Here is a 23,561-nt window from a genome sequence, read left to right on the forward strand (position 1 = left end):
GTTTACAGGGAAGAGAAAGTGACACACAGATAGAAAAAAGAAATCAAGAAACAATTTTACAGCTCAAGGATAAAAGAAAATAGATGTTGCTAACTACGATACCAGAAGGTCAGCGAGCCAAGAAAATCTTAGATGAATCTGAATTGAAATCTCTTACAATATTCTGAACACATACATCTAATTCTCCCCAAGAAAAGAAGTTAGTTTCATCACGGAAAAGAACTCAGTTGCCTGATTCAACACAAAGTTATGGTGGAAAAATGATGAAGAACAAACATTATATTATTTTATTTTTATACTAGCAAGGAACAAAATTTAACTCAAAATCCAGCCAAGCACCCATCTCACTCAAACAAAATAAGAAAGCCGAATAGAGTTTTGATAATCTTCTTCTTGAAGATCCAGCAATCATGTCAGACAGATTTGAGTCTTAAAATCGAACATTCATGCTGCAATAATAAGAGAAGTTAAAACAACTAAAATTGGAGGAGAAAAAATGTCTGACCAATATGTTGAACAAGACACAATATGATTGTTCCAACCACTATTTTAAGGATAAATTAAAGTTTAGTTAGAAGAATATTCTTTCAAGGCACTTTCAGTTATTCTGATTGCACACAACTACTACAAATAAGGAAAGTGGCACTATAAGCTAACTGATAATTAATAGAAAGAAAAAAATCTTCATGGCAAGATAAAAGGTTTGCTTTCGACCTTTCCAGGTCATGAGGTAAAGAATTGATGTTTACCTTTTCTTTCAACCTTTTCATGTCACGAGCTAAACTAGGAAACAACGTGCAAGGAATATCCACATGTTTATATATCTTTAGCTGTGGATTTGAAAATGAGATGTACTCTGCCAGAATATATTCACTGCTACACATTTATACCTTCATTTGCAAAGGGAGATCACAATAAGAGAAACTGAATATACATATCTAAATGTGTGTTTATCACTTTCTGCTTATAAAAATGATATGTCACCAAGAAATAAGTGCAACTCTAAGCATGAAATTAAACTATGTCAATCATGAAATGTTCTGATAACAAACATCCAAAAGATAAAAGGTTAATTCTTGGACAGTTCTCTTCTCTAAACTATATTTAAGTAGAGTGTATGACGGAAGTAGACAAATGAGAGAAAATTAATTTTAAAATATTGGAATTCATAATACCTCGAGGTCACGAATCTTTCCAATAACTATCTGTTGAGCTATAATTTTCATAAAAAGTATGAACATAAGAATCCATAAAAAGATAACCAGTTTATAAATAGTATGATGTAGAAACATCTCAGAAGATGCCCAAAGCTATAAGATCAAATCCCGTTAACCTTTAGTCTTTGTTAGGGAAGCGGGCATCCCAAATATTCTTGAAAGTTGTGCACGCTCATGGGTTAACTGGTGATGATAAAATTCCTGAAAGAAAATTAATCCTTTTAAGACAAGAATCGTTCAAGCACCATACTAAGTCATGCTCAAGCAGTTTTTGATAACTATTTCGTGTGTAATTATATACAAGTTCTCTTTTCTAGCATGTAAGTATTTCCAAGTGATAACTCAACATAAACTTATTGTATTTGACAATATATCAACTCATTTCAGTGAACATACTTATATACCGAACTCCATCATAATGACCTCTTCATATTTGCTTTGGTTATGTGATGACCAAATGTGTTAATTATTTTTGAAGATGGACAGAGTAATATGTCCAGGTGAAGAAATTGCCCTTCAGAAAATATAATCAACAATCAGCACAAACTGTTGCACAGAAAATTCAATCTTTCGTACAAACTGCGTACCCTCATTATACTGGCAAAGGGATGAACCCATAGTGCATTGCAGCACTCATCAAAGATTATAAACTTTGTGCACGTCTATTTGTAAAAAGTTGTGCCTCAAAGCAGTAAGTATTATAGCCGGAGACATAACCAGTACCTGAAAGACGAAACATTTTGGTTATTACTTATGACGAATACAAGTAATACAACGCCTAACTTAATTCCTACCATATAAATGCTGAACATCAGGTCTAATATATTTGAAGAGAGCCCTGCCAAAAAATGGATCATAAGGAAAACCACAATAGCTCATTTGTAACTTTCCCTAGAAAGTTGCATTAAGCATATTACTATTCCACGAGATACCAATACCAGTCACTAGACAACATGAAACTGACAACTTCAACTGAAAATATCTATAGGTAATTCTATAATTGTTACTAGAAAAAGTTTGACTGTAAAAGAAATTTTTTGGTGTTTTTCCAGTGTGGCAATTCAATTCTTGCTCATTATCAATAGGAATTATGGGATTGCCAAAATACATATAATTCATTTGTATAAAGAATCTATTGCCAAAATAACCTGACAAAAGTCTCACAACATGGCAGATTTGTTTTTTACTCTTTAAGAGAAAAAATGTTCGATTAGAAATTTTAAATGTAAAAATTGAGTTTTAAATTAAAAATAAAAATAAAAAATCAAGAGAATTAGAGTGAATAATGAAAAGAAGAAAAATAGTGAAAAAAGATCAAAAAGAATAATTCTTTAATGATCAATAAATTTTTGTCCACATTCATTGCTCAATTAAAGAGAAAGTGGAAGATGAGATGACACTCTTCAAAGCTAGGATTTCTTTATTTTTATCATTGATTTATATTTTTTTTCTATTATATTTTTTACTTCTCTTTCTTAAATGTTGAATTTAGAATGGTGTTTTCTTTACTTTTATTGTCAATTAATGATGTAAGTTTTAAAGTGTAAAGTTAGATTTTTATTTTACTCCTATGTTAAATTAAAATATCATAAAATACGAATTAAATATAGATAGTAATCATATCATATTAGACTAAATATTAAATAAAGTATTTAATGAAACTAATATAAATTTGGATGAAAAATTATAAATATTAATCTATTCAAATGGTCATATGTGTCTTTAGGCTGCTACAAAAATGGTTATATTTTCTAGTACATTTATTTTTTTTACATTTAAAGTCATAAAGTTTTAAAATATAATGAATATAAATATCAATTATAATGAAACAATTGTTATTTATCATATAAAGATTTGTTTACTCTTTCAGTTTTTTAATACAAGTTCAATGTGTGCTAAGTCTCTTAACTGCTCGACCCCTTTATCCTTTTTTGGTTCCTTTTGTGTTATTTTCTTTTATTTTTTTCTCATTAAACTTCTTTAATTTAAGTTCTTATAAATTTTTAATTGCAGTAAATCTATATTTTCATTTTGGCTCAAATTTGTCATTTTTTACTTTATTGAAGGTTTGCTAATAACTAAATAAAGTTCATAATTTACATTTGTTGGTTAAAATTATGAATTAATTTTAAACATTCAAATACACCCCTTTTTTGATGCTTTTTATCATACTTATAAAGATTTATTTATAGTTGGTGCATTGCATTTCTCATTGCACACATATTTTTTTAAAATTTTAATCGTTTTTATGAATCTATAAAAATTTACTACGTGAAACACACGTACAATGTACGTGTCTAAAGACTAATTAAATATAATCTAAAAGAGTTATCTACTATGTTCAATAAAATCTAATTATATCATCGTTTCATCCACATAGTATCAATACTCATTTATATAGTATGCCAAAATAGTTTTTTTTTTTTAAATATAATTAATCACTCATAATTAAGTGCACAATTCATTTGTCCTGCCTATTTATATTTCAGTATATTTTCATATAATTTTGGGATCTCATGGTGTGTTATTTCTTTTTTCTCTTTTGTTTACTTTCTTTCTTTTTATTTTATTTTATATCTTTAATAAAAGGAATGATGTACATGAAGTTAGATATCCTTTCATTAAAAGGGGAGACTTTATTTGTGTTGATATCCTTTTATGTCACATAGAGTGCTTTGTCTTTTTTAAAGTTTTATGTAGTTTATTTCATTAGTTCCATGGACGTGGTGCATAAAACACATAGACCCAACTTTGTAACTATGGAAGAGGATGAAAGAGAAGTAGATAGCTACTAATGGCATTGTTATGTTTTCTTCTAAATATTGCACAATTTTTAAAGTATTTTTTTAACATTATCTAACTTTTCTAAACTTCTCAAATGAGCGGGGGAAGGGATGTCCTTCTTACGTGAGCTACAATCAACAATGAAAGGTTGAAAGATAACAATATTTGTTATTTATAGCTCCTTTCTTAATGAAATAGAACTTGCTATCTTTCTTGCTAAGATAGAACTTTCAAACTCGAAGAAATGCTAATTTTTATAATATCAAATTCTTTAAACTATAGATCACTAGAACTATCACTAAAATATAATTATGAAATAATAGTTGACATAACTAATTATGAAGTACAAAACAAAAACTAAAATTTTTTCTTTTAATTTGTGTACAATGATCATAATTTTTTTAAATTCTTATCTCATCTTTATTTCATTTAAATATATAAAAGAAAATTATAGAGAAACAAAAATTCTATTATCCAACAAAATACATAAATACAAGGAAGAATTTGTAATTTAATTAACTATATATAATTAATTATCACAGGTGTAAGATAAAAATAAATAATTTTATTTATTTTAATCTCCGACAATATGTATTATTAATATAAATTTACTTCTGTTATTTCTAACCGCGCGAAGGCGGCCATTATCACTAGTATTATAGATATAGGAGAGATCGTTGCTTATGGACCTGTTCAAGAATACAAACAAGGTGATAAGTCCAATGCTTTTATGAATGTGGAATTCCAGGATTATGAGTAATATTGTATATATAATTATACTCAATGATATATTTTAATTTTTTTCATTTTTGATATTATTAAATTATGTATTTTCTATGAAGTAATAACATAATTAAACCTACTTTCATAAATAAATCATATGGTTCAACTGAAATCTTTTTATCATGGGAAAAAATATAGAAAATTCATGTAATAGCAACACACTATTCTAGATTGAAAATATCAATGCAACTAGGGATAGTTTGACATTAAAAATATCATCAACCTAAAATTTTGATTAATTTATACGTGAAAATCAGCTTTGAAAAATTGACACAGAGTCTATGAAAATCAGTATATTATTATTGGGTATTCTTACCTTTAAACATTCATATTCTCCAGTCAACTTGATATATTTCAAGTTTTTCTTATTTTAATATGATTAAATTATACATTTTCTATGAAATAGCATCATTAAACCTACTTTGATAAACAAATCATATGGTTCAACTGGAATCTTTTTGTCTCAGGAAAAAATATATCAAATCCATGTAATAGCAACACATTATTTTAGTTTGAAAATATCAATGCAATCGGGGATAGTTTGACATTAGAAATATCAGCAACCTAAAATAGATGAAATTAAGTTACACGTGAAAGGTTAATCTTGAAAAATTGACATAAATTCTATGGGAATCAGTTTGTTATTATTGCATGTTCTTGCCTTTTAAACATTTATCTTCTCCCGTCTGCTAGCTTCCTTAAGAGACTTTAGGGAGAGTTTTGTTTTCTTAGAATTTTAACTAAAGAAAAAGGATACATGTTATATCTTAACTCATACCTCATATGTAAATCAGTTGTCATTGGTCACACGTCTTTGAAGATAACTGCAAATTTCAAACCCAAAAAATTTCATGATTATATTTCAAATTTTTTCATTTTTATATGATTAAATTGTGTATTTTTAATGAAGGAATAACATAATTAAAGGTACTTTCTGTGCAGAATTTATTGAACAAATTCATCTACACTTGGACAGATCTACTAATAAGCCTGTCATTGTGGTTATGCAACTCACATTGGCACACAAATTTAACGATTTTCAACTAACAATGTACATTTTAAAATTTTATGTAAAGTGTATCTATCCGCATTTGATTTTATATATAGACACAAATGTAGAAAAATTCTTTGTACATAATTTTTGGACGGCTTCAAAACTATGGAGTAATTCGAACTGCCTGAAGTTGCAGATTTTATTTTCAGGTTTTTATATACTCCTATATCCTTCATCTCTATTTTTTTAGTAACCTAGAGAATTTATTATATGATAGATATTTTAACAAACTTCAATACATGTAGAATGAAAGATGTGCGTAGAGAAAAATTCAAGAGGATTAGTCAATTATCCTCTCAACATAGCTATTCTATTTTGAATGAGTTGGCTTCTGGAGCGGTTGTAATTAAAACTATCAAGCAGTTAATTGAGTTCATGGATGTGAGTAACACTATACATTTAGTTCAATATTAAATTATAGTTTTACAAGTGGATATTTTTTTAACCATGCTATTTTTTAATAAATATAGAAAGGGACCTTCTACATTGCTGCAACCAGATAACATATAAACCTTGATAAAAATGGTCATACCTGAGTTATAAGTATTGCTATAGGAAGATTGATGAATTTGACAGTAAATTTTACTGTAAAATATGCGAAAGTCTTGAGAGTCTTGCAATTCACAGGGTTTAGAAAAATCATGGTTAAAGTAAATTATAATTACAAAAAAATGAATTTTTTGCTCAAACATCCCTTGCAGGTATAAATTATTCTTTAAAATAACAGATCTTGCAGAGTTTGGCTTTATTACTTTATTGATTTAGGACCAACAAGCTATGAAACTTATAGGGAAGACTGCCACTAAATTAGTGAATGGATTACTTAAAGCAAAAAATAATACAATCATATTTAAATATTGTAATACCCCGAGAGTATACCCTTGGGTGCCACATGGTGTTTACAGTCCTAAGGGACCACAAGCTAACCCATGAGTTGGTACCTGATGAAAGCACTGAGTAAACCTAATAGCAAAAGGTCATATACAAAATTTAACTAGAAATGCCATAAGGTTTTAAGTAATAAATCTGATAAAATCTATAAACAAAACTGATAATACTGATAAAACATCTGACAATAACAACTGAAATCTAAGAACTGACAAACTTTTTGAAAGCCTCTAAACTGACTGAATGAGAGTTGACAAAACTGGCCCCAACTAACTCCAACTAACTACCAAACTGAAAACATGAAAGTAAATATAATTTGTCCTCAAAATATGAGAACTCACCACTGCTACGAATGATAATCTTGAAGGTCTATGCACGATCCTAGAATCGAGTAATCTTGAAGGTCTATGCACGATCTTAGAATCGAGTGTCCGAACCTATGATATGATACATCATAGCGCAAGAAAAGAGTATGCGATCAGTGCTTTGAATGTATTGGTATGCTAAATAAGGTAGGCTGATATGCATGGTTTCATATGCATGAATAATAACTGACTGAATATATATAGCATGACATACTGAATAGAATACATGGAAACTGTAAGTGTTGAAAATGCATGACCAAACATAAAACATATTCTGAATATAATCTGAAATCTAAAATACTGAATACTGATATCTGTATGCTGTGGTCAAGCAAATCTGAAACTGAATCACTAAACTAATGACTGGAATAAAACTGTGGGAGTTATAATCTAACCGACATGCCCCAATGAGCAAATTTGGGATCCAACCTATGACCCTAGTTAGAAGGGTGTCATCACTATGCCACGAGTGCAAACACTACCTGTGTGGATCTACTAAAGTATTGTCCTAAAGGACTAAGGGACACCCTCATCTAGTAGGGCCCTAATAAGATCAACCTTCGACTGACAGGTTAACATCTCAACCTATGCAGGCTAGATAGTTTTGGAAAGCAGGGACTGCTACTAAAGGTTGTACCCTCAACTGGTAAGTGAGCCCACATCCTTAGGTTCGCTCAGTGCTAAATCCTACTCCCAACTAAACTACTCGAAGTACTGAACTATTATGAGATTATCTGATTATGATAAATGACTGAAGTGATAATGCTCAGAACATATTCTGAAACTAGTCTGAAGATACTGAGAATAAGTAAACAACTATGGTTTCAGGTATTCATAACCCCCAGGACTCGATAGCATTAATAGTAAAATAGTACAAAACTTTGGGGACATAATATGAAAACATTTATTAATATTTCATCAAACACTTGGTATTCATAGTTTAAGTTAATCATGGGAATAGTATAAAACTTAGAGTAATAGCATAATTTTGACATCAATAACACTTAATCATGATTTAAAATAGTGAATAATAATATTAAAATATGTAGGGTTTGATAAACAACAATAATTTCATGTAAGCATGGTATAAAGTCAAGATTCATGGAGATTCATGCTTAAAATCACAATTTAAAATCATGATAACTTGTAAAGATCACAACTTTAAATTTAAATTTGGATACTTGGACTCCGTGGGTGAAAGGGACCCATGAATGAACACTTAACATGCCTGGATTAATGAATTCGTGAGAATTGATGGTGAATTCTTGAGATTTGATCTTAAATTTTGAAGGCTAGGATTTTTGTTATTGAAAGAGGGCTACTTTAATTTGAGTAATTTGTGAAATAATGAGCAAATAATGTTCTATTGGGACTTAAATCCCCTGTTTGGACGGATTTGGAGCTATGGGAAAAGACCAAATAGTCCCTGGAATTTAAATTGTGAAAAATGAAAATCCCAATTTTGACACCCAGTGTGACGCGGTGCAATCGCGTCGAGCCACGTGAAAGCTGACAATCCCCATTTTCCCTAATGGCGCAATGCAGTGCCATTGCGTTGCACCTCTGGAACGGACAACTGCAAATTGGGACCTTGGCACGACACAGTGCCCCTATGGAAAATGGACAATTACGAAATGGACCCTTGGCGCGACACGGTGCAAATAATGGTGACACACTGGAAAATGATGAGTGTGAAATTGGCCATCACCTTGATGCGGCTTTATCGCATTGGGCTACTGTTTTGCACTAAAAGTGTCATAACTTCTCACTTGAGTATCAAATTTGGGCGAAATTTATATCATTGAAAAGATAATTCAATTTCCTACAACTTGGTGGGTCTAAAGATGGAAATTATGAGTATAATAAAAGATATTCTCGCTTGAAGTTGACTAAAGTAACATTCTTATCAAAATTTCAATCGATAAGGATTATTTTGATTCGTCTAATAGCTGGGAGATATATGGGGTCGTAATATACCTCAATCTAACTCATAAAACTATCAAAGAATGATAATGTACTATAAATGAGCTTGAAACATGGCGCTAACATTGGTTTGGATTTTTAGGGTATTACAATATCTCACCCTTGGGATCACACATCCTCGAATGAGACTAGTTAAGCTGAAAACAGTGAGAAACTGAGATTACATGTTGAATATACGTGATAAAAACATGATAACATGATTGAACTAGTTCTGTGAATGCATGACTGACATGCGAATGATATGCAGTTGAAACTGCGCATGGAAAAGAGAGATTCTAAGAAGATTGTTACCTTAAGTTGAGTCTGAGTTTGCAGAGAAAAGATGAGGGTACTTGATCCGCATATCTAATTCTACTTCCCAAGTGGCTCTTTCAATAGAATGATTCTGCCAAAGAACTTTGTCTAGGGAAACTTTTTTGTTCTACGAACTTGTCGATCAAGAATTTTGACTGGAATTTCCTCGTAGAAAAGGCTGTTCTGAACATCTATGCTTTCTAAGGGAACAACTGTAGCTGGGTCACTAATACACTTCTTCAACAAAGAGATATAATATACTGGGTGCACTGATTCTAAGTCTGTAGGCAACTCAATCTCATAAGCCACCTTTCTAAAATGGCTTAAAATCTTATAAGGGCCAACATACCGGGGACTAAGTTTCCCCTTCTTACCAAACCTCTTCACTCCCTTCATGGGAGAGATTTTTAAATATATAAAATTCCTCAAACTTAATATCTTTATTTATCATGTCTGCATATGATTTCTATCTGCTCTGGGCTGACTTAAGCCTTTACTCGATCAAATGTACTTTCTCAAAAGCATCAAACACCAAGTCAGACCCTATTACCGCGGTTTCTCATACTTCAAACCAACCAATTGGAGATCTACATCTCTTTTCATATAGAGCCTTAAGCGGAGTCATCTGAATACTGAAATAATAGTTATTATTATATGCGAATTCAATTAAAGGCAAGTGATCATCCCAACTGCCCTTAAAGTCAACTACACATGCTCTCAATATATCCTCAAGGGTCTAAATGGTCCTTTTTATCTGATCATCTGTTTGAGGGTGGGAGGTTGTACTGAGGTAAGCTTGAGTACCAAGACACTTTTGAAAAGATTTCCAAAAGTAAGTGGTAAATTGAGTACCTCTATCTGAGATGATAGATAACGAAACACCATGCAACCTAACCAACTCTCTAAGATAGAGCTTGGCATAGTCCTTGGCTGAAAAGAAAGTATGGACTGGCAAGAAATGGGCTGATTTGGTCATCCTATCCACAATGACCCAAATTGAATCATGCTGGTGACGAGTACGAGGCAAGCCTGTCACCAAATATATGTTCACTTCCTTCCACTAGGATTCTGATGTTCAATCTTAACCTGCTGACAAGTGGAGCACTTAGATTTCCCACAAATTGCGGTACATCTTTGTGGCCCCTGGATGAATGAGTAATACGCACCATGTGCTTCTGCAAGAATTCTCTGTCTTAACTCATCAACACACAGAACACACAATCTACCCTAGCAACGCAACACCCCATCTTCCCCTTGGGAGAAAACCTCTACTTTATGATCTCTGATTGAGTCCTTCAGTTTCACTAGACTAGGATCCCTATCTTTCTTTTCTTTCACTTCGGCAATCAAAGAAGCTTTCGAACTATTCTGAACCCAAACACTACCCTCAATTAAATCAACCAAATGAACACCTAATCTGGAAAGTTGATGAACTTATCTAACTAACTTCTTCTTATCACTTTCAACATGAGCAACACTACCCATACACATTCTACTTAGGACATCTGCCATTACATGGGCCTTGCTTGGATGGTACAAAACACTCATATCATAATCTTTCAATAATTTTAACTACCTCCTTTGAAGCAGATTCAAATCCTTCTGTGAGAATACATACTGCAAGCTTTTATGATCTGTGAACACATCAACATGCACCATATACAAGCAGTGCCTCCAAATCTTTAAGGCAAACACAACAACTGCTAACTCAAGATTATGGGTAGGGTAATATTTTTCATAGGGCTTAAGCTGTCTAGAGGCATAGGCCACAACCTTACCCCTCTGCATCAAAACACATCCCAATCCAACTCTGGAAGTATTACAGTACACAACAAACCCATTTGAACCATCTGGAAATACCAAAATTGGGGTTGTAGTGAGTCGCGTCTTCAACTCCTGAAAACTCTTTTTATAAGAATCTGACCATTGAAACTTAACTTTCTTCTGAGTCAATCTGGACATGGGGGGTGCAATAGATGAAAATCCTTCAATAAACCATCAGTAATAGCTAGTCAAACCCAAGAAACTCCTTATATCTAATGTAGAGATGGGTCTGGGCCAGTTTCTCACCACCTCGGTCTTTTGAGAATCGATTCTAATTCCATCACCGAAAATAATATGGAAAGCTATTAATCTTAGCCAAAGTTCGCACTTACTAAATTTAGCGAACAACTGATGGGCTCTAAGAGTCCGTAATACTATTCTGAGGTGGTCTGCATGATCATTTTCGTTAAGGGAGTAGACAAGAATGTCATCAATGAAGACTGTGATGAACATGTCCAAGTATTGCTTGAACACACGATTCATCAAGTCCATGAAGGCTGCTGAGGTATTCTTGAAACCAAAGGACATGACTACAAAGTGACCATATCGAGTTCTGAAAGCTATTTTCAGAATGTCACATTCTCTGACTCTAAGATGATGATATCCAGATCTGAGGTCTATATTAGAAAAATAACTGGCACTCTGAAGTTGGTCGAAGAAGTCATCAATTCTAAGAAGTGGGTATTTGTTTTTATGGTGACTTTGTTCAACTGACGGTAGTCAATACATATTCTAAGAGAACTATCTTTCTTACTCACGAATAGGACTGGTACGCCCTACGGGGAAATGCTGGGCCTAATGAATCCCTTATCTAGGAGATTTTTAAACTATTCTTTCAACTCTTTGTGTTCGGCTAGAGCCATTATGTATGGCGAAATAAAGATAGGCTGAGTATCTAGAAGGTTTATTCTGAAGTTAATTTTCCTTTCGGGAGGAACTCTGGGAAGATCTTCAGGGAACACATTTGGAAATTCCCTCACCACTAAAACTGACTCAAGGTTAGGAGTCTCAGAATTAGAGTCTTTGACTCGGACAAGATGATAGATACACCCCTTACATATCATCTTCCTCGCTTTAAGGTACGAAATAAGCTGACCCCTAAGCGTTGTAGTACTGCCCCTTCATTCAAGGACTGGTTCATTGGGAAACTAAAAATGAACTACTCTATTTCTACAATCAACTGAAGCATAACATAAGTGGAGCCATGCCGAGAATGATGTTAAAATCCGTCATCTCTAACTCAACTAGTTCAACTGAAGTGACTTTTTGAGATATTGTGACTGGACAGTTCCTGTATACCTACCTGGCTACAATGGAGACACCTACTAGGGTAGACACTAAAAAAAGGCTCTGCTAGGATTTTGGGATCTACTCTGAAGTTGATGGCTATATAAGGGGTTACAAAAGAAAGAAAAGCTCTAAGGTCTAATAAAGTATAAACATGTAAATGAAAGACCTATAACGTACCAGTAACCACATCAAGAGAATTTTCCTGATCCTGTTAGAACAAGGCATATAATCTTTTTGGATGGTGACCACTGGTAGCACTGGAAGCGGCACCCCGCCGAGTCGGGTGGCCGGCTGGAACTAGGGGATGACTAGACTAACCCTGGTGACCACTCTTTGGACAATCCATAATTCGGTAGCCTGGCTTGCCACACCCAAAACATACATCACTACCGACTCTACATATACCCTAATGGTTTCTACCATATTTCTAGCAAAGAAGATTCGCACGACCACTGTTAACACTACCTTGGGACTTAGATCCTGACGTCTTATCCCTATTATCATTTCTGAATTTGGGTACTGAGGCACTAGCTGAAGATGGTGCTGGGACTGAAGATTTCTAGCGAAACTAAGGACGGTCACTACCTTTTGACCTTGGCTGATTCAAATTAAAGCTACCCATCCTAGACCTCTTGTTCTTTCTCTCTTTCTCCTTATTCTTCTGCTCCTCAATTTGTTGAGCATGGATCATAAGCCTAGATAAGTCTATATCCTTAATCAACATTGTGGTCCTAAACTCCTTGGCCGCACTATCAGATACTCTAGACACAAACTTACTCATCTTAGACCTGCTACCAGCTACCACATGAGGAGCATACCTAGGTAACTGAGTAAACTTGAGGGAATACTCCTTCACACTCATATTTCCCTGCCTCAAGTTAATAAACTCTAATACCTTGGCTTCTCTCAATTCCAATGGAAAGAACATATCTAAGAAGGTAGTAGAAAACTCTTCCCATTCTATAGGCTCTGCATCTTCCTCTATCTACCTTCCACTACTTAAACTAGATATGAGCCACATCTTGCAACTAATAGGCAGCAAACTCAGTACTCTCACTAGCAGTTACCCCATAATATCTGTTACCTTTTGTACTATGTCTAAGAATTCTTACGGATCCTCTTCAGAGTTGGATCTCAAAAATAGAGGAGGATTCATTCGGGTAAAGTCCCGAATCCTAGTTGCGGCAGTATTGGCCACTGGGTTGGTCGAACCAGAGGCTGGATAAGCATTTTGAGCTGCTACAGAGTGAGCTAGAGTAGTAAATACAGCTCTGAACTCCACATGAGAAACATACTCATTTAGGGGATCTTCCTAAACGGGCGAAAAGTGATGGTTGGTTTATGTTTCTTCTTCCGTTTGTCTTTTTGGGAGGCATGTTTTGTAAATAGAAAGGAGAATAGAGTAGACATAGAGTTTAACATGAGCTCATGCTCAGTCACATGACATGGACACTAAAAGAAGGGAACTTTTCCTAAAACACCTCATAGCCTCTTGTCCATAAGTGTGGCGCGCTTCACACCCATGCACAAGACTCTACTTGACGCGGCTTTCAGACTTCTTAGGACACTTTAAAACCCTAGGCTCTGATACCAAATTTGTAATGCCCCGAGAGTACACCTTGGGTGCCACATGGTGCTTACAGTCCCAAGAGACCCCAAGCTAACCCATGAGCTGGTACCTGCTCTAAGCACTGAGTAAAACTGATAACAAAAGGTCATATGCGGAATTTAACTAAAGAATGCCATAAGGTTTTAAGTAATAAATATGATAAATCTATAAATAAAACTAATAATACTGATAAAACAACTAACAATAACAACTGAAATTTGAGAACTAACTAACTGCCTGAAATGTCCGAAAGCCTCTAAACTGACTGAATGAGAATTGATGAGACAATCCTCAACTAACTCCAACTAACAACTAAACTGAAAACATAAAAGTAAATATAATTTGTCCTCAAAATATGAGGACTCACCACTGCTATGGCTGATAATCTAGAAGGACTATGTGCGATCCAGGAATGAGCGTCCGAACCTATGATATGATACATCATAGCGCAAAAAAAGAGTATGTGATTAGTACTTTAAATGTACTGGTATTCTAAATAATGTAGGTTGATATGCATGGTTTCATATGCATGAATAATAACTGACTCAGTAAATATAGCATAACATACTGAATAAAATACATAAAAACTGTAAGTGCTGAAGATGCAAAACCAAGCATAAAATATATATTCTGAATATAATCTAACATTTGAAATGCTGAATATTGATAATCGAATAATTGATATCAGTATACTATGGTCAAGCAAATCTAAAACTAAATCACTGAACTGATGATTGGACTGAGACTGTGGGAGCTATAATCTAACTGACATGCCCCAATGAGGAAATTTGGAGTCCAATCTGTGATCATGGCTAAGGGTCACCATCGTCTGGCAGGCCCCTAATGATATCAACCCTCAACTGACAGGTTAACATCTCAACCTACGTTGGCTACATAATTTTAAAACACAGGGACTACTGCTAAAGGTCGCACCCTCAACTGGCAGGTGAGCCCCCATCCCTGGGTTCGCTTGGTGCTAAATCCTACTCCTAACTGAACTGACTCGGAGTACTGAACCATTCTGAGATTATCCAATTATGATAACTGACTGAACTGATAATGCTCATAACATATTCTTAAAAAATTCTAAAGATACTGAGACTAAGTAAACAACTATAGTTTCAGGTATTTGTAGCCCCAGGACTAGATAGCAGTAATAGTAAAATAGGATTAAACTTTAGAGACATAACATGAAAGCATTTATTCAGAATTCACTCTAGTAGGCATTTCATCAAATACTTTGTATTCATAGTTTAATCTAATCATAGGAATAGTATAAAACTTTGAGTAATAGCATGATTTTGATATCAATAACACTTAATCATGATTTAAAATAGTGAATAACAACATTAAAACGTATGGGGTTTGTTAAAAAACAACAATTTTATGTAAGCATGGTATGAAGTAAAGATTCATGGAGATTCATGATTAAAATCACAATATAAAATCATGGTAACTTGTAAAGATCAAAACGTTAAATTTAAATTTGGATACTTAGATTCCATGGGTGAAAGGGACCCATGAATGAACACTTAACATGCCTGGATTGATGAATTCGTGAGAATTGATGGTGAATTCTTAAGATTTGATCTTGAATTTTGAAGGCTAGGATTTTTGTTATTGAAAGAGGGCTACTTTTATTTGAGTAATTTGTGAAGTAATGAGTAAATAATGCTCTATTGGGACTTAAACCCTGTGTTTGGTTGGATTTAGGGCTATGGAAAAAAACCAAACAGTCCCTAAATCAATATTCTTATCAAAATTATAATTTGTAAGAATTATTTTGATTCGTCTAATAGATGGAAATTATTTGGGGCCTTAATATACCTCTAACTAACTCATAAAACTATCAAAGAACAATAATGTACTATGCATGGCGCTAACATTGGTTTTGATTTTTGGGGTACTACAAATATATTTGTTTCATCTTTTCTAATATCTATTTTATTTTTTAATGTTGTTGTATCTTCATATCCATTGGAGTTGGATAACATTTTGGATAGTGAGGTCATGTTTAAAGTGGTCGTCAAGAAAGACAATATAGAGCATTATGATGAAGTTTACACTGTTCTTAAATTTAGTGATGATAAGGATCTCATCACACAATATCGTCCCCATCTGAGTGAAGAAACATGCACTCTATGTTCACATACATTACTTTCAGAAAAATAGAAATTTTTTGGTTTATGTTACAATAAACTGACTTTGAATATAGATTGTTGTTCACATTATTATTTTTCTTTCACAATACCCAGATTTCAATCATGAACAACTCGCACCTAGAGACGATGATTTAATGGTGATTTTGTCACACTTCTATGAAGATGTATTACTCATTTGTTAAAGTTCATAAAGAAACCTGATTTTGACAAATTTCTTTTTACTAAAATTTTAAGATTCTGTAGCTGAGAATAAAGTAAACTGTGCTTCAAATACCCCTGCAAAAAGAAGCAGCCCTGAGAGTGGATCGTCTGTGATAGACGTTAATGAAGATCCCAGTGCACAACTCTCCTGCAGTAAGAGAAAAAGAGTCATAAAAAAATACAAAATAACATGAGTCGCAGGTCATTTAGGAGACTTGAATAAAATACATTCTGTGGGATGTAAACTTTTCTATTCTCAACGTTGATATTTATTATGGATGGAATATATTGATAATTTTTCAACAATTTATAAGTAAGTTTATAATTCTCTGATCGTATTTTAATTTATCAGTTGTTGATGATTTTTTGCTACAATAACTATTTTATATAATTTTTTGGCACTCAATAACTAAAGCAACTCTTAGTATACCAAAGGTTCTATTTGAATATACGTTTCTGTAATGGCATTGTTGAGTTGAACATTGTAAGTATACAATTATGATTATCTTGAAACTTTTCAAAGAGTACTATGTAGAAGCTAGATTATTGTTGTGATGCTTCAAGATTAGAGTCATTAAACAAATGTATATTTACTACAACTGCTAGCTACGATCAGAAAGTACATGGTACAATAATCCACTTTTCTAAAAAGCGAGATTAGTGTTGCAGTGGCAAATATGGTGCACAGTTCAACTTACAAAGCACCATGCTAAGTTAAAAGATAGCCTAATTAAACGATTCTCAGGCTGCAAACTAGGATAACTAAAAGATGAAGTCGGCCAATAATTAACTCTTTCTACCTCACAACAACTTTTTCCAGGATAACCAAAGCAATATAATTTCCAATGAGAACTAGAAAACTCAGTCACACGATATGTTGAAAAATTAAAAGTTGCGACATCAGAAAACAAATTGATTTTTTTGTATATATTATATGACCAGGATAGAATGGATTACTCTGAAACATATATTAGCTAAACACATGGGAGCTACAGAAATAGGAGAGCACACCTCAAAAATAAGCTGTCGATAGCTGGCAGAGCTTCTTAAAGAAAATATAAGTTACCTAGCATCGAAGTCATGGAGAAAAACATCGGAGAACTGGATAAACACATGATGAGATATTCTTATGGGAATACAGGAGATCATGCATAGGTGCATTGCATATTTAGCACAATGACCAACTCTGCAAGGACATAGGACAGAACCCCAAAAGGTAAAAAGGTCTTTTGGCTGGGTGGTTTGAACCTCATGGACCACAGGATTACTCTACCTAATACAACAATTCCAGTCTCCCACCCCCTATTTAAACAATAATAAATCCTATGTTTTCTTTTATTTGAAATTTTTTCTCATAGCTTTATTTATTTTGCATGGTTGTTAACTTCATATTATATTATATTGTATTTCTCAACTCTACTTGACTGCTTCTTTACATGTGGAAAAGAGATCTATAATAGCCCTTCTGGAGTAAGAATCATTCTTATGATTATGGTAGTTCACATATTGTTATTCATGATATTGATTCGATTCAAGATCACTGAGAATTGAAAGTTTCTGATGGTATGTTATTCAATTAATAAGCTTAAACATAATTCAAATTAGTCAACTTAATTAGCACTCACAAATCCAATGTGCTTTTGGAACTAATTCAATAGATTTCAATAGATGGATTTTATCTGTATTTTGTACGCGGGGTTTGTTGTATTTATAGACCTTTAGATTATGATCCAAGTTTTCGTTGTATTTATAGACCTTTAGATTATGATCCAAGTTTTATTGACAGGATTTATTTGCACTCATCAAGGTTATTTACAAAGTGACCAAAGAACCTTTCTTAGTTACCTTTTATTTTCACTGTAAACAGACAATTCCCGAAGGCTGAAATCAGATACAATGCAGTACTTGCACCACAAAACCTATTATACCTGTCAATCGAACAAGAAGCAAGAAGCAGAACTGTTTAAGTATCTCTTCATATTGTTCCATATATTGATGGATCCAATCATCTTGTGCACGTTCAACTGTACGTAGAGATTAACTATCACTTCAACCCTTCGACACAACTTAAACTTTAGGTATTCTCTCATCTTTGACTTTTGCCACTGATGAATCTACTGAAGGAACCCAATCTTCTCAAGCAGTTGATATAATACCAATAGAACCTGTAAAAAATGCATGTGATCATGAACTTAACTTCTTTTGTCCTAACATAAAACTCCTCAGTATCATCGATTTTTAAAATTAACCATGGTTGTTTTTATCAATACCTTTATTCAATTGGAAAGTACCACTTGAAAACTTCAGAGGAAGCTCATTTCCTAGCAAATTCAAGCATAGCCAATCTAAAGTAGCTTCAAACGTGGCTCTGATTGAATGACATTAAAGCTTTTGACTAATTAGTATATTTAATAATTAACCACTCTCACCTGTAATAAAAAAGAGACTCTAGAAGACAATTAACTTTGGATGAGACATATCCAACATCCACATCACCTTGAATATCACTACCAATTGACCAAGGTGGACCTATGTCTATAGGGAAAAGAAAGCGACAGATAGATAGTAGAAAGAAATCAAGAAACAATTTTATAGCTCTAGGATAAAAGAAAATGGATGTTGCTAACTATGATACCAGAAGGTAAGCGAGCTGAGAAAATCTTAGATGAATCTGAACTGAAATCTCTTACAATATTCTGAGCATATACATCTAATTCTCCCCAAGAAAAAAAGTTAGTTTTGTCGTAGGACAAGAACGGAACTTCCTGATTCAACACAAAGTTATGTTAGAAAAATGATGAAAAACAACCATTATATTATTTTATTTTATTACCAGCAAGGAATAAAATTTAACTCAAAAGCCAGCCAAGCACCAATCTCACTCAAACAAAATAAAAAAGCTGAATAGAGTTTTGATAATCTTTTTCTAGAAGATCCATCACTCATATCAGACAAATTTGAGTCTGAAATCGAACATTTAAGTTGCGATAATAAAGAAGTTAAAATAACTAAAATTGGAGGAGCAAAAATATCTGACCAATATGTTGAACAAGAGACAACGTGATTGTTCCAACCACTACTTTAAGGATAAATTAAAGTTTAGTTAGAAGTCTCAGTATTCATTCAAGGCTCTTTTAGTTTTCTGATAGCACACAACTACTATGAAGAAGGAAAGAGGCACCATAAGCTAACTTATAATTAATAGAAAGGAAGATAGCTTCATGGCAGGATAAAAGGTTTGCTTTCAACCTTTCCAGGTCATGAGGTAAAGAATTGATGTTTACCTTTTCTTTCAACCTTTTCAGGTCACAAGCTAAACTAAGAAACAACGTGCAAGGAATATCCACATGTTTATATATCTTTACCTTTGGATTTGAAAATGAGATGTACTCCGCCAGAATAGATTTACTGCTACACATTTATACCTTCATTTGCAAAGGGAGATCACAATAAGAGAAAATGAATATACATATCTAAATGTGTGTTTAGGACTTTTAGCTTATAAAAATGATATGCCACCAAGAAATAAGTGCAACTCTAAGCAAGAAATTAACCTATGTCAATCATGAAATGTTCTGATGAAAAACAAGGATAAAAGGTTAATGTTTGGACTGTTCTCTTCTCTGAACTACATTAAGTAGAGTGTATGAAAAAAGTAGATAAATGAGAGAAGATTAATTGAGAAACCTTGGAATTCATAATATCCTCAAGGTCATGAATCTTTCTAATAACTATCTGCCGTGTTAGAACCTGCATACAAACTATAAAAATGAGAATCCAGAGAAAGATAACTAGTTCGTTAATAGTATGCTGTAGAAACATCTCAGAAGATGCCCAAATGTATAAGATCAAATCCCGTCAACCTTTAGTCTTTATTAGGGAAGCAGGAATCCCAAATATTCTTGGAAGTTGTGCACTCTCACGGTTTAACTGTTTAACTGGTGATGATAAAATTCCTGAAAGAAAATTAATCATTTTAAGACAAGAATTGTTCAAGGACCATACGAAGTCATGCTCAAGAAGTTTTTGATAACTTTTACATGTGTAATTATTTACAGGTTCTCTTTTCTAGCATGCAAGTATTTCCAAGTGATAACTCAACATAAACTTATAGTATTTGACAATATATCAACGTATTTCAGCGAACATACTTACATACCGAACTCCATCATAATGAACTCTTTATATTTGGCTTGGATATGTGAAAAAACCAAATGGGTTAATTATTTTCAAAGCTGGACAGAGTAACATGTCCAGGTGAAGAAATTGCCCTTCAAAAAATATAATCAACAATCAGCACAAACTATTGCACAGAAAATTCAATTTTTAGCACAAACTGCGTACCTTCTTTATACTAGCATAGGGATGAACCCATCGTGCATTGTGGCACTCATCAAAGATTATAAACTCTGCTCATGTCTATTTGTAAAAAGCTGTGCCACAAAGCAGTAAGTAGTATAGCCAGAGACATAACCAGTACTTTAAAGACGAAACATTATGGTTATTACTTATGACGAATACAAGTTATACAACGCCTAACTTAATTTATAGCATATAAATGCTGAACATCAGGTCTAATATATTTGAAGAGAGCCCTACCAAAAAAATGGATCTTAAGGAAAACTACAACAACTCATTTTGCAACTTTCCCTGGAAATAGCATTAAGCATATTACTATTCCCAGAGATCTCAATACCAGTCACTAGACAGCATGAAACTGACAAGTTCAACTGCAAATATGAGCAGCTAATTTCTACAATTTTTACAAGAAAAAGTTGAACTGTATAAGAAATTTTTTGGTATTTTTCCAGTGTGGCAGTTCAATTCTAGCGCATTATCAATGGGATTTTCAGACAAATTCTGTAGCGATTGAATAGATTTTTCATGACAGATTCTCGTAGAATCAAGTACCCAATTACAACAAGGCTCCACAAAAATCAATTAATCAAAAGGACATAAGTAAAGTTAAGAACTTTATTATTATACCAAGAAGTGAAAGAGTAAAATACAAAGAACTAGACCATTACAAAGGGAAAAGAAACAAGAGTAAATTATCAGGAAACTAAAATTACAAGTAACAAGTAACAAAAACACATGAAAAGGGGGAATTCCCACAGACCCAAACAACTCAAGATGATAAAAACTCGCAACCTTGAAATTGCAAAACAAGAAAAGGTGGAATTTTTAAGAAAGAAAAGTAGTGTTAAAAACTTTTTACTAGCAAGGAAAATACACTTAAAAAACATCAAATTATCAAGAAAACATAAATACAATTAACAAGTAACAAAACAAGTAAAAGTAAGAATTCCCACAAACTCAAACACTTCAAGAAGTAATAAAGTTACAATCTTGGAATTGCAAAACAACAAAATATTGGGATTTTAAGATTAAACAGCAGAACCTAGAAAGGATCAACAAATAATTAAGCTAAGGTATTTAAGCTCCAAGAAACAGAATTACAACTACAAGCAACAAAAATAAGTAAAAAGGAAGAATACCCAAATACTAGAACCTAACTGTAGGACAACAAAATCTCTAAATTAGCTATGAATATTGAGAAACAAATCAGATGGAGAAATGAGTAATCTATGCTAATTGCAGAAGCCACTGTGATAGAAACAAATGTAGCGGAGAAACCAAAGATCAAAATGTAGTCACTGAAATGAGCAAGTGAATGTTCTAGAAGGAAGAAAAAATATACTTTGGGCCATTTACTAATTACTACTTTCCTATTTAATTTTATATTTTATATAGAAATAAAAATAAAAAGTACAGAAAAACCAAAATATTCTTTTATTTTGGGCTTATTTTAGGTTTGAGCCACGAGTTTAAGATTTTTTATCTTCAAATTTATTTTCATATATAAAAATTTGAATTTTAATAAATTATTCCCTATAATTTTTATTCCCTTCGTCTCAATTTATATGAAACATTTTAAATAGCTATAGGCTATAGGTGATGGACTTGGGCATAAAGAAGGGTAAGAAGAGTAGGGGTGAGGAGGGGCGATCGAGAATTAAGTGGGGCGACCTGACATCAGTGAATGCGGGGGAGAAGTTGGAAGGTATGGGGGTGTGGGAGTGTAGGGAGACATAGATGGTATGTGGGATAGGGCAAATAGGTGCATCAAGGAGACTGCTAGTGAAGTGTTGGGTACGTCCAGGGGCCAGGCCGGTCACCATTAGGGGGATTGATGGTGGAATAAAGAGGTAAAGAAGAAAGTAGAGACTAAGAAGAGGGCATATACAAAGTTGATTGAGAGTAAGGATGAAGAAGAGAAACGGGTGTTTAGGGAGGAGAACAAGTTAGTGAGGAAGGAGGCTAAGCTAGCAGTTACGGCTGCTAAGACGGCAGCGTTTGAGAGCTTGAATGCGGGGTTAGAGGAGAAAGAAAGGGAAAAAAGGTTGTTTAGACTGGCTAAGGCTAGAGAGAGGAAGGGCCATGACCTAGACCAGGTGAAGTACATTAAGGGAGAAGATGGTAAAGTGTTGGTGGAAGATGGTCACATTAAGAAGATATGGCAGTTGTATTTTCATAGGCTCTAAAATGATGAAGGGGAGAGAGTTATTGAGTTATGTGAGCTAGAGCAATCAGAAGAGTGTCGTGATTTTAGTTATTATAGACGTTTTAAAGTGGAGAAGGTCAGAGAGGTTGTTCGCAGGATGCGAAGGGGTAGGGCTACGGGACCTGATGAGATCCCCGTGGATTTTTGGAAGTTTTCTGGTGAGGCTGGTTTAAAGTGGTTGACGGATTTATTTAACGATATTTTTAAGAAGGAAAAAATGCCTGAGGCTTGGAGATAGAGCACTATGATCCCTCTGTATAAGAATAAGGGTGACATTCAGAGTTGCAACAACTATAGGGGTATTAAGTTATTGAGTCACATGATAAAGATTTAGGAGAGAGTGGTCAAGTGGAGGTTAAGGAGGTTAGTGTCTATTTCGGAGAACTAATTTAGATTTATGCTCGGGCGCTCTACGACAGAGGCAATTCACCTAGTGCGGAGACTGGTGAAACAGTACAGGGAAAGGAAGAAGGACCTGCACATGGTATTTATCGACTTGGAGAAGGCATATGACAAAGTCTCTAGGGAAGTCCTTTGGAGAT

At 33.6% G+C, this 23,561-nt stretch overlaps 1 protein-coding gene and 1 long non-coding RNA gene across 2 annotated transcripts in view; one reads left to right on the forward strand and one right to left on the reverse strand.

Moving 5' to 3' along the window:
* LOC107852082 overlaps positions 1 to 22,155 on the reverse strand; it is a 27,944-nt gene extending 5,789 nt beyond the window's left edge. Inside the window, exons 1-14 of the long non-coding RNA XR_001669265.2 lie at positions 20,799 to 22,155; positions 20,610 to 20,725; positions 20,318 to 20,410; positions 20,142 to 20,204; positions 19,820 to 19,879; positions 18,725 to 18,822; positions 18,383 to 18,619; positions 14,459 to 16,602; positions 7,068 to 7,163; positions 5,563 to 5,608; positions 1,805 to 1,940; positions 1,614 to 1,731; positions 1,176 to 1,418; positions 750 to 890 (exon numbers count right to left, since the gene is read on the reverse strand). This is a non-coding gene — a long non-coding RNA (uncharacterized LOC107852082). The remainder of the gene's footprint in view (positions 1 to 749; positions 891 to 1,175; positions 1,419 to 1,613; positions 1,732 to 1,804; positions 1,941 to 5,562; positions 5,609 to 7,067; positions 7,164 to 14,458; positions 16,603 to 18,382; positions 18,620 to 18,724; positions 18,823 to 19,819; positions 19,880 to 20,141; positions 20,205 to 20,317; positions 20,411 to 20,609; positions 20,726 to 20,798) is intronic.
* A 257-nt stretch (positions 22,156 to 22,412) lies between these two features.
* Positions 22,413 to 23,257, forward strand: LOC107852076. Its single transcript, XM_016697123.2, has 3 exons — positions 22,413 to 22,518; positions 22,662 to 22,934; positions 23,010 to 23,257. Exons 1-3 carry the CDS (start codon positions 22,413 to 22,415, stop codon positions 23,255 to 23,257), a joined length of 627 nt encoding a protein of 208 aa, XP_016552609.2.
* The last annotated feature ends 304 nt before the right edge of the window (positions 23,258 to 23,561 follow it).

The sequence above is a fragment of the Capsicum annuum genome, chromosome 5 (genome assembly GCF_002878395.1).
Source record: "Capsicum annuum cultivar UCD-10X-F1 chromosome 5, UCD10Xv1.1, whole genome shotgun sequence".
Lineage (NCBI taxonomy): Eukaryota > Viridiplantae > Streptophyta > Magnoliopsida > Solanales > Solanaceae > Capsicum > Capsicum annuum.